The sequence below is a fragment of the Coregonus clupeaformis genome, unplaced genomic scaffold (assembly GCF_020615455.1).
Source record: "Coregonus clupeaformis isolate EN_2021a unplaced genomic scaffold, ASM2061545v1 scaf0500, whole genome shotgun sequence".
Taxonomy (NCBI): domain Eukaryota; kingdom Metazoa; phylum Chordata; class Actinopteri; order Salmoniformes; family Salmonidae; genus Coregonus; species Coregonus clupeaformis.
Genome location: NW_025533955.1, coordinates 65,624 through 78,144, shown reverse-complemented (window position 1 = coordinate 78,144; position 12,521 = coordinate 65,624). Strand labels below are relative to the sequence as shown.

The 12,521-nt window shown below is 46.7% G+C and overlaps 1 protein-coding gene across 1 annotated transcript in view; it reads left to right on the top strand.

The window, feature by feature from the left end:
- Positions 1–12,521, top strand: part of galt (galactose-1-phosphate uridylyltransferase) — a gene marked incomplete at its 3' end in the record, with an annotated part of 121,003 nt that overhangs the window by 51,465 nt on the left and 57,017 nt on the right. The window contains 1 exon segment of the mRNA XM_045215716.1: positions 5,743–5,799. Coding sequence (XP_045071651.1) covers positions 5,743–5,799 — 57 coding nt within the window.

Here is a 12,521-nt window from a genome sequence, read left to right as displayed (position 1 = left end):
GCGATAACTCATTAGTGCCAGAAGTAAGGCCCCAAAAAACAAAGCAACAATGTCGGTTACATCAAAATAACAAATCAAATTAGACTGATAACCCTTGATAACACCTTAACTTATCCCATGAAGTAATTCAAGGAATAGTAAAATTGACTAGCGACTGTCCCTCATTCAGGGCTAGTTGTCTTTCTCTGTCCTTGTCATGGTTTGAATCATACATAAGCCTATTGCTAAGTTATAAATGTCTTCCGAATTATTAGTGTTTAAATACTACATATACATCTCACACAATGTCTCAAGCTTTCGAGCGAGGGTGATCAAGCCTTGCCAGAAAGTCAGAACAAAGGTCAGAGGTCAGAGGTCATTCAACCCCATTTAAGTGAGTGTCTCTTTCCATTTCCTTCCCCTTTACCTCAGATATTATTTAACAATATTTTAAACATTTCAAACATTTTGTGTACCAGGTTTACATTGGGTTTTTTCAGTACATTTCTTATCAGAATTTACATGTGTGTAATTAGAACTCTGGCAGTAGAAACTTCCAGAAATGTACTTTATGTGCCCTTTAAGTTGTATTATTTCTAATCAGTTTATCATAATCTAGTCCCAGCGGAACAACAACTCTAACTACCTAGACCCTGCCCCTCAGCCATAGACTCCTCCCAGAATCCTATAGACTGGTCACTTATTCACTGATCTTACATTCTTCTATGACAGGCAGTGTTGTACAAACCCCAAGATATCATTATATGAAAAGCTTATTATCCAAACTTATATAAAATCATCATCCTCTATACCTCATCATTCACACCTCTATACCTCATCATGCACACCTCTATACCTCATCATGCACACCTCTATACCTCATCATGCCCACCTCTATACCTCATCATACCCACCTCTATACCTCATCATACCCACCTCTATACCTCATCATACCCACCTCTATACCTCATCATTCACACCTCTATACCTCATCATACCCACCTCTATACCTCATCATTCAAACTTCAGAGTGCGACTCATTTACACCATTATACCACTCTCATTCCACATTCAAACAATGTTGTTCTCAAACGCGCTTAATCACTATTTGTACCTACAGGAATATTTTATTCTATCAAAGGGCCCAAATTTGGAATGTTAACCCTCTCCCAGCTATTATTTTACTGTGGTCAATTTTACCATAATCCTACATCACCTCCAAACTTTCCAAATATAATGTCCGAAACACACCCTAAAAGATTGGCCGAAATACAATGTGTAGACGTCATACGATCACACCTGTACACGCGACCTGTTCCTCCAACAGGATTTCTCATACCCCTCCTGGTAACGTGAATTTTCCACACTCAGCTGATAAATGAATATCCACATACCATTAATTCTCCTCTTCCTAATGCGAGATTGGGCATGCCCTTTCTCCACCAGCCATAGAAGCTTCAAGCAACCTCAAATATAGTCCCTCTCCTGACACTCCCTCAACACAGAAAAGGCTATTATTTGCAGGATTTCTTATTATTGTCCGATCTCTCACACAGATGAACAGCTGCTCTTGCTTAAATGAATCAGACAGAATGACCAGCAGGACGAACAAATGAATCAGACGTTTGAACAAATCCATCAGATGAACAACTAAGTGAATTGGACAGATTGAATGCATGAATTGAGTCAGACCAGTGGACAAAGATGAAAGAGTTCCCTTTCATAAACCCAAGCAGGTCCAACAAACCAGTCTTGTACGAAACGAGTCAGACAAAACAATCAAACCAAACTAATTGATCAAGCTGACCAAATGAGCAACCTGAATGAGACGAATGAAACATACAACTTAATCACAATTGAATGAACCACAGCAAACCATTCACCCGCACGAGATGAGCAGACCTACTCTATTTAACACTTTCTGTATATTTTGAAGCCCTAGTGGCTATTTCACAACCATCCACCTATTCTGGATGACCGGAGCTACTTCCAATTGATGGTGTCATCTACTCAGGATGACCTACTCTTTTACCCGATTGGCCCTGTCTAACTTTTGCATCACCACACCACAGGATGATGCACCACCTACCTGAGCCGCCTCTAACAATGAACCCCACGTTAGAGTGGTAACCGTAGGCCCTCTCAATCATATGTACAACTCTTGGCCACCTGCCCGTTCAGTCCTCTGGAGTGCTAACCTTAGCTCTCCACAGCGGTATCCACAGGATTTAACTTATTTACACTTATCAACAATAACATTGCATGCATGCTTATTTCTCATTCCAACAAAAACTCTGTACTTTTGCTAAATGTAGTCCTTAATACTGGAGAGACCCCTTCCATACCTTACCCTCAGATTCGGCTTGATCGTATCATACAATTTCTATGCTAAAAGTAAGAACTTTGCTTACCTGTATTAATAGTGGCCACTGTATTTTTGTGTGTGATTCGTCCAAACTTTATCCGATGGCGAAGTACTCAATGATCTCTTTCCCGTCCTGCAGGGGTCGCCAATATGATGCGGAAAATTATCACAATACTTATTAAAAAGTTCTTCCAGAGTTTTTGTAGAATCAAGATAGACTTTATTACACAGAGTAACAGAAGCCGAGATGATCTGCAGAGCAGCTCCCGTCTCCCTCTCCGCTCTCTGTCTATATAGTCGCATTCACATACATCCTAGCTCAAAGCCCCTCCCTCTTAGGTTCCCCTACCATTATCTTCAGTTTCCCTCTCTCTACCGCTCCGCCCACTTCCTTAGTCTATGATAGGGCTAAATTTGACTTTCATTCAGTTTAGAAACAATATTATTACAATCAATAAGAGCGTCTGCTAAATAACTAAAATGTAATGTAAATGTAATCACGCCCTTGTTATGCAAAAACACTCATCTTCAGTTTAAACTCTCTTCAACCCTGGCGCTCCCTACCTTGACCTAAAGATTGGTTGTTGGACATGACAGGTCCACACATACCCAACCCCACTCCTCTCTTCCCTCCCGTCATGCTGTAATTCCTCAGGATTAGTCTAAACTCTGTTCAACTCTGGCGCTGCTCTCTCTCTACTTTGTTTGAGGAGAGATGCATTAGGCAACAGTCTGGTTTCAGTCTCTAAGGTAGGACAGCCATGGATTAGGTAAGAGTGAGCAATTCGACCCTAGGTCAGATCCCCACTTCACACCCAAAGCCAGTGAAAGGAACCATTCAAGTTCTTGCCTAGCAACAGATAATCCCGACTATCTGTTCGTCACGTCTGTGATTTTAACTTTGTTTATCCCATTAGTTTACAAAACAATTCCCATCAATACATATGGCCCCAGGTGTTCATTCCCTGGGAAGCACGAGGGCAGAGGAGAGTTTCTGTCAACAAAACATAGAGAAGGAGGCCTACAGCCAGGAGATTCAGAGACCATCGGATGTTATTATGATGTCAAATCAAATCCAATTGTATTAGTCATACACATATTTTGCAGATGTTATGGCAGGTGAAATGCTTATGTTTCTAGCTCTAAGAGGGCAGTATAGCTAACAATACAAAACAATACACACAAATCCCCAAAAATTACAATTAAGATATCCGGAATAACATACAGTACATACATATAATAGTGAGACATCAGTAGTTATATAGGATGAACCATGACTAGAATACAGAATATACATACAGTGGGGAAAAAAAGTATTTAGTCAGCCACCAATTGTGCAAGTTCTCCCACTTAAAAAGATGAGAGAGGCCTGTAATTTTCACCATAGGTACACGTCAACTATGACAGACAAATTGAGGAAAAAAATCCAGAAAATCACATTGTAGGATTTTTAATGAATTTATTTGCAAATTATGGTGGAAAATAAGTATTTGGTCACCTAAAAACAAGCAAGATTTCTGGCTCTCACAGACCTGTAACTTCTTCTATAAGAGGCTACTCTGTCCTCCACTCGTTACCTGTATTAATGACACCTGTTTGAACTTGTTATCAGTATAAAATACACCTGTCCACAACCTCAAACAGTCACACTCCAAACTCCACTATGGCCAAGACCAAAGAGCTGTCAAAGGACACCAGAAACACAATTGTAGACCTGCACCAGGCTGGGAAGACTGAATCTGCAATAGGTAAGCAGCTTGGTTTGAAGAAATCAACTGTGGGAGCAATTATTAGGAAATGGAAGACATACAAGACCACTGATAATCTCCCTCGATCTGGGGCTCCACGCAAGATCTCACCCCGTGGGGTCAAAATGATCACAAGAACGGTGAGCAAAAATCCCAGAACCACACGGGGGGACCTAGTGAATGACCTGCAGAGAGCTGGGACCAAAGTAACAAAGCCTACCATCAGTAACACACTACGCCGCCAGGGACTCAAATCCTGCAGTGCAAGACGTGTCCCCCTGCTTAAGCCAGTACATGTCCAGGCCCGTCTGAAGTTTGCTAGAGTGCATTTGGATGATCCAGAAGAGGATTGGGAGAATGTCATATGGTCAGATGAAACCAAAATAGAACTTTTTGGTAAAAACTCAACTCGTCGTGTTTGGAGGACAAAGAATGCTGAGTTGCATCCAAAGAACACCATACCTACTGTGAAGCATGGGGGTGGAAACATCATGCTTTGGGGCTGTTTTTCTGCAAAGGGACCAGGACGACTGATCCGTGTAAAGGAAAGAATGAATGGGGCCATGTATCGTGAGATTTGGAGTGAAAACCTCCTTCCATCAGCAAGGGCATTGAAGATGAAACATGGCTGGGTCTTTCAGCATGACAATGATCCCAAACACACCGCCCGGGCAACGAAGGAGTGGCTTCGTAAGAAGCATTTCAAGGTCCTGGAGTGGCCTAGCCAGTCTCCAGATCTCAACCCCATAGAAAATCTTTGGAAGGAGTTGAAAGTCCGTGTTGCCCAGCGACAGCCCCAAAACATCACTGCTCTAGAGGAGATCTGCATGGAGGAATGGGCCAAAATACCAGCAACAGTGTGTGAAAACCTTGTGAAGACTTACAGAAAACATTTGACCTGTGTCATTGCCAACAAAGGGTATAAAACAAACTATTGAGAAACTTTTGTTATTGACCAAATACTTATTTTCCACCATCATTTGCAAATAAATTCATAAAAAATCCTACAATGTGATTTTCTGGATTTTTTTCTCTCAATTTGTCTGTCATAGTTGACGTGTACCTATGATGAAAATTACAGGCCTCTCTCATCTTTTTAAGTGGGAGAACTTGCACAATTGGTGGCTGACTAAATACTTTTTTTCCTCACTGTATGAAGTGGACATCAGTAGTTATATAGGATGAACCATGACTAGAATAGAGTATATACTGTACATATGAAGTGGGTAAAACATTATGTAAACATTATTAAAGTTACCAGTTTTTAATGACTCTGTACATAGGGCAGCAGTCTCTAAGGTGTAGGGTTGAGTACCGGATGGTAGCTGGCTAGTAACAGTGACTAAGGTTCAGGGCAGGGTACTGACCTCTTCTCTCACCCTCTGGGGACAGACAGGGGAAGTCTTTAACCTCCTGTCCTCTTCTCTCACCCTCTGGGGACGGACAGGGGGAAGTCTTTAACTTCCCTCCAAAAGGATGCTTCCTCACAGGGTGTGTGTATAGTTGGTGGAGTCTGGGTGTATGTGTGGTGGGGGAATCCTTGTGTCTTTTCAGCGACTCTGAAATGTAATCACAACCGTATGTTCATACCTGGCTTTAACCATACATGATTACCATGCTAGACTAAGACCTATCTTTAACTTGTTTCAGATCTTTGAGAATAAAGGAGCCATGATGGGCTGTTCCAATCCCCATCCTCACTGCCAGGTAAGCCAGCCTGTTCCAACCCCCATCCTCACTGCCAGGTAAACCAGCCTGTTCCAACCCTCATCCTCACTGCCAGGTAAACCAGCCTGTTCCAACCCTCATCCTCACTGCCAGGTAAACCAGCCTGTTCCAACCCCCATCCTCACTGCCAGGTAAACCAGCCTGTTCCAACCCTCATCCTCACTGCCAGGTAAACCAGCCTGTTCCAACCCCCCATCCTCACTGCCAGGTAAACCAGCCTGTTCCAACCCTCATCCTCACTGCCAGGTAAACCAGCCTGTTCCAACCCTCATCCTCACTGCCAGGTAAACCAGCCTGTTCCAACCCCCATCCTCACTGCCAGGTAAACCAGCCTGTTCCAACCCCCCATCCTCACTGCCAGGTAAACCAGCCTGTTCCAACCCTCATCCTCACTGCCAGGTACACCAGCCTGTTCCAACCCTCATCCTCACTGCCAGGTAAGCCAGCCTGTTCCAACCCTCATCCTCACTGCCAGGTAAGCCAGCCTGTTCCAACCCTCATCCTCACTGCCAGGTAAACCAGCCTGTTCCAACCCCCATCCTCACTGCCAGGTAAACCAGCCTGTTCCAACCCCCATCCTCACTGCCAGGTAAACCAGCCTGTTCCAACCCTCATCCTCACTGCCAGGTAAACTAGCCTGTTCCAACCCCCATCCTCACTGCCAGGTAAACCAGCCTGTTCCAACCCTCATCCTCACTGCCAGGTAAACCAGCCTGTTCCAACCCTCATCCTCACTGCCAGGTACACCAGCCTGTTCCAACCCTCATCCTCACTGCCAGGTAAGCCAGCCTGTTCCAACCCTCATCCTCACTGCCAGGTAAACCAGCCTGTTCCAACCCTCATCCTCACTGCCAGGTAAACCAGCCTGTTCCAACCCTCATCCTCACTGCCAGGTAAACCAGCCTGTTCCAACCCTCATCCTCACTGCCAGGTAAACCAGCCTGTTCCAACCCTCATCCTCACTGCCAGGTAAACCAGCCTGTTCCAACCCTCATCCTCACTGCCAGGTAAACCAGCCTGTTCCAACCCTCATCCTCACTGCCAGGTAAACCAGCCTGTTCCAACCCCCATCCTCACTGCCAGGTAAACCAGCCTGTTCCAACCCTCATCCTCACTGCCAGGTAAACCAGCCTGTTCCAACCCCCATCCTCACTGCCAGGTAAACCAGCCTGTTCCAACCCTCATCCTCACTGCCAGGTAAACCAGCCTGTTCCAACCCTCATCCTCACTGCCAGGTACACCAGCCTGTTCCAACCCTCATCCTCACTGCCAGGTAAGCCAGCCTGTTCCAACCCTCATCCTCACTGCCAGGTAAACCAGCCTGTTCCAACCCTCATCCTCACTGCCAGGTAAACCAGCCTGTTCCAACCCTCATCCTCACTGCCAGGTAAACCAGCCTGTTCCAACCCTCATCCTCACTGCCAGGTAAACCAGCCTGTTCCAACCCTCATCCTCACTGCCAGGTAAACCAGCCTGTTCCAACCCTCATCCTCACTGCTAGGTAAGCCAGCCTGTTCCAACCCCCATCCTCACTGCCAGGTAAGCCAGCCTGAAAGAGGAAGAGGAAGATGAAGCTCATTCAGGTACTATTCATATTCACCTACTGGACCTCCGTAGCAAAAACAAACAAGAATATGAAACAAAGATGATTCACTTTATTTTAACTGATGATGTAATGAATCACACATTGTTAAATGTGGTAGCAGCAAGATGTCTGTTTACTCAGTCCAATCACCAAATCAAATCAAATCAAATTGTATTGGCCACATGCGCCGAATACAACAGGTGCAGACATTACAGGGAAATGCTTACTTACAAGCCCTTAACCAACAGTGCATTTATTTTTAATAAAAAAGTAAAATAAAACAACAACAAAAAGTGTTGAGAAAAAAAGAGCAGAAGTAAAATAAAATAACAGTAGGGAGGCTATATATACAGGGGGGTACCGGTGCAGAGTCAATGTGCGGGGGCACCGGCTAGTTGAGGTAATATGTACATGTGGGTAGAGTTAAAGTGACTATGCATAAATAATTAACAGAGTAGCAGCAGCGTAAAAAGATGGGGTGGGGGGGCAGTGCAAATAGTCCGGGTAGCCATGATTAGCTGTTCAGGAGTCTTATGGCTTGGGGGTAGAAGCTGTTGAGAAGTCTTTTGGACCTAGACTTGGCGCTCCGGTACCGCTTGCCGTGCGGTAGCAGAGAGAACAGTCTATGACTAGGGTGGCTGGAGTCTTTGACAATTTTGAGGGCCTTCCTCTGACACCGCCTGGTATAGAGGTCCTGGATGGCAGGAAGCTTGGCCCCAGTGATGTACTGGGCCGTACGCACTACCCTCTGTAGTGCCTTGCGGTCGGAGGCCAAGCAGTTGCCATACCAGGCGGTGATGCAACCAGTCAGGATGCTCTCGATGGTGCAGCTGTAGAATCTTTTGAGGATCTGAGGACCCATGCCAAATCTTTCAGTCTCCTGAGGGGGAATAGGCTTTGTCGTGCCCTCTTCACGACTGTCTTGGTGTGTTTGGACCATGATAGTTCGTTGGTGATGTGGACACCAAGGAACTTGAAGCTCTCAACCTGTTCCACTACAGCCCCGTCGATGAGAATGGGGGCGTGCTCAGTCCTCTTTTTTTTCCTGTAGTCCACAATCATCTCCTTTGTCTTGGTCACGTTGAGGGAGAGGTTGATATCGTGGCACCACACGGCCAGGTCTCTGACCTCCTCCCTATAGGCTGTCTCATCGTTGTCGGTGATCAGGCCTACCACTGTTGTGTCGTTGGCAAACTTAATGATGGTGTTGGTGTTGTGCCTGGCCATGCAGTCATGGGTGAACAGGGAGTACAGGAGGGAACTGAGCACGCACCCCTGAGGGGCCCCCGTGTTGAGGATCAGTGTGGCAGATGTGTTATTACCTACCCTTACCACCTGGGGGCGGCCCGTTAGAATGTCCAGGATCCAGTTGCAGAGGGAGGTGTTTAGTCCCAGGATCCTTAGCTTAGTGATGAGCTTTGCGGGCACTATGGTGTTGAATGCTGAGCTGTAGTCAATGAATAGCATTCTCACATTGGTGTTCCTCTTGTCCAGGTGGGAAAGGGCAGTGTGGAGTGCAATAGAGATTGCATCATCTGTGGATCTGTTAGGGCGGTATGCAAATTGGATTGGGTCTAGGGTTTCTGGGATAATGGTGTTGATGTGAGCCATGACCAGCCTTTCAAAGCACTTCATGGCTACAGACGTCAGTGCTACGGGTCGGTAGTCATTTAGGCAGGTTATCTTAGAGTCCTTGGGCACAGGGACTATGGTGGTCTGCTTGAAACATGTTGGTATTACAGACTCAGTCAGGGACATGTTGAAAATGTCAGTGAAGACACTTGCCAGTTGGTCAGCACATGCTCGGAGTACACGTCCTGGTAATCCGTCTGGCCCTGCAGCCTTGTGAATGTTGACCTGCTTAAAAGTCTTACTCACATCGGCTACGGAGAGCGTGATCACATAGTCATCCGGAGCAGCTGGTGCTCTCATGCATGCTTCAGTGTTGCTTGCCTCGAAGCGAGCATAGAAGTGGTTTAGCTCGTCTGAAAGTCTTGTGTCACTGGGAAGCTCGCGGCTGTGCTTCCATTTTGTAGTCTGTAATAGTTTTCAAGCCCTGCCACATCCGACGAGCGTCAGAGCCGGTGTAGTACGATTCAATTTTAGTCCTGTATTGACTCTTTGCCTGTTTGATGGTTCGTCAGAGGGCATAGCCGGATTTCTTATAAGCGTCCGGGTTAGAGTCCCGCTCCTTGAAAGCGGCAGCTCTACCCTTTAGCTCAGTGCGGATGTTGCCTGTAATCCATGGCTTCTGGTTGGGGTCTGTACGTATGGTCACTGTGGGGACGACGTCATCGATGCACTTATTGATGAAGCCAGTGACTGATGTGGTGTACTCCTCAATGCTATCTGAAGAATCCCGGAACATGTTCCAGTCTGTGCTAGCAAAACAGTCCTGTAGCTTAGCATCTGCGTCATCTGACCACTTTTTTATTAACCGAGTCACTGGTGCTTCCTGCTTTAGTTTTTGCTTATAAGCAGGAATCAGGAGGATAGAGTTATGGTCAGATTTGCCAAATGGAGGGCGAGGGAGAGCTTTGTATGCGTCTCTGTGTGTGGAGTAAAGGTGGTCTAGAGTTTTTTTTTTTCCTCTGGTTGCACATTTAACATGCTGGTAGAAATGAGGTAGAACGGATTTAAGTTTCCCTGCATTAAAGTCCCCGGCCACTAGGAGCGCTGCCTCTGGATAAGCGTTTTCCTGTTGACTTATGGCCTTATACAGCTCATTCAGTGCAATCTTAATGCCAGCATTGGTTTGTGGTGGTAAATAGACAGCTATGAAAAATATAGATGAAAACTCTCTTGGTAAATAGTGTGGTCTACAGCTTATCATGAGATACTCTACCTCAGGCGAGCAAAACCTCGAGACTTCCTTAGTATTTGATTTTGTGCACTAGCTGTTGTTTACAAATATACACAGACCACCACCCCTTGTCTTACCGGAGTCAGCCGTTCTATCCTGCCGATGTAGCGTATAGCCCGCTAGCTGTATGTTATCCATGTCGTCGTTCAGCCACGACTCGGTGAAACATAAGATATTACAGTTTTTAATGTCCCGTTGGTAGGATAACCGTAATCTTAGGTCATCCAATTTATTTTCCAATGATTGAAGATTGGCTAATAGGATTGATGGGAGCGGCAGTTTACTCGCTCGCCGTCGGATCCTTACAAGGCACCCCGACCTACGTCCACGATATCTCCGTCTCTTCCTCATGCGAAGGACAGGGATTTGGGCCTTGTCGGGTGTCTGTAGGATATCCTTCGCGGCCGCCTTGTTGAATAAAAAATCTTCGTCCAATACGAGGTGAGTAATCGCTGTCCTGATATCCAGAAGCTCTTTTTGGTTATAAGAGACGATGACAGAAACATTATGTACAAAATAAATGACAAATAACGCGGAAAAACACACATAATAGTACAACAGTTAGAGGGCTGTAAAACGGCAGCCATCTTCTCCGGCGCCATTCATTCATTCAAAGACTGCTATAGTAGAGGGAGAGAGGTTACAAGAGAAAAGGGTGGGGGGACTAGGTGGAGGTTCAGATCTCCTGGAGAGTTACCCTCCTGTAGCTGATCAACCAGCTAGTTATTAGAATCAGGTGCACTAGATTAGGGTTGGAGAAAACCTTCAAGACGGTTCCATCTTCTGGTCATCCTCATCGTGGTACTCCAGTCCTCTGGGTCCTGATTGGGTCATCCTCATCGTGGTACTCCAGTCCTCTGGGTCCTGATTGGGTCATCCTCATCGTGGTACTCCAGTCCTCTGGGTCCTGATTGGGTCATCCTCATCGTGGTACTCCAGTCCTCTGGGTCCTGATTGGGTCATCCTCATCGTGGTACTCCAGTCCTCTGGGTCCTGATTGGGTCATCCTCATCGTGGTACTCCAGTCCTCTGGGTCCTGATTGGGTCATCCTCATCGTGGTACTCCAGTCCTCTGGGTCCTGATTGGATCATCCTCATCGTGGTACTCCAGTCCTCTGGGTCCTGATTGGGTCATCCTCATCGTGGTACTCCAGTCCTCTGGGTCCTGATTGGGTCATCCTCATCGTGGTACTCCAGTCCTCTGGGTCCTGATTGGGTCATCCTCATCGTGGTACTCCAGTCCTCTGGGTCCTGATTGGGTCATCCTCATCGTGGTACTCCAGTCCTCTGGGGCCTGATTGGGTCATCCTCATCGTGGTACTCCAGTCCTCTGGGGCCTGATTGGGTCATCCTCATCGTGGTACTCCAGTCCTCTGGGTCCTGATTGGGTCATCCTCATCGTGGTACTCCAGTCTTCTGGGTCCTGATTGGATCATCCTCATCGTGGTACTCCAGTCCTCTGGGTCCTGATTGGGTCATCCTCATCGTGGTACTCCAGTCCTCTGGGTCCTGATTGGGTCATCCTCATCGTGGTACTCCAGTCCTCTGGGTCCTGATTGGGTCATCCTCATCGTGGTACTCCAGTCCTCTGGGTCCTGATTGGGTCATCCTCATCGTGGTACTCCAGTCCTCTGGGGCCTGATTGGATCATCCTCATCGTGGTACTCCAGTCCTTTGGGGCCTGATTGGGTCATCCTCATCGTGGTACTCCAGTCCTTTGGGGCCTGATTGGGTCATCCTCATCGTGGTACTCCAGTCCTCTGGGTCCTGATTGGGTCATCCTCATCGTGGTACTCCAGTCCTCTGGGTCCTGATTGGGTCATCCTCATCGTGGTACTCCAGTCCTCTGGGTCCTGATTGGGTCATCCTCATCGTGGTACTCCAGTCCTCTGGGGCCTGATTGGGTCATCCTCATCGTGGTACTCCAGTCCTCTGGGGCCTGATTGGGTCATCCTCATCGTGGTACTCCAGTCCTCTGGGGCCTGATTGGTGTCACACTTTTCCACAGCCCCAGCTAACACACCTGATTAAACGAATTGCATTCCGAAAACTAGAGTTGCCCATCTCTCTCTGTATGTGTATGTCTGTGATTCCTCCGGTGACCCACCTGCCCTCATGTCTCCTCTCTCTTAGACCATGGTCCTGTACTTGTACTCCTCAGTCTTGTCTTCATCGTTCTTCAGTGAGACCAGGTGGTGTTACTGGGGGGTTGCCCTCGGTCTCATTCATCTGAGGCAGGCCTCTCCAGAGGAA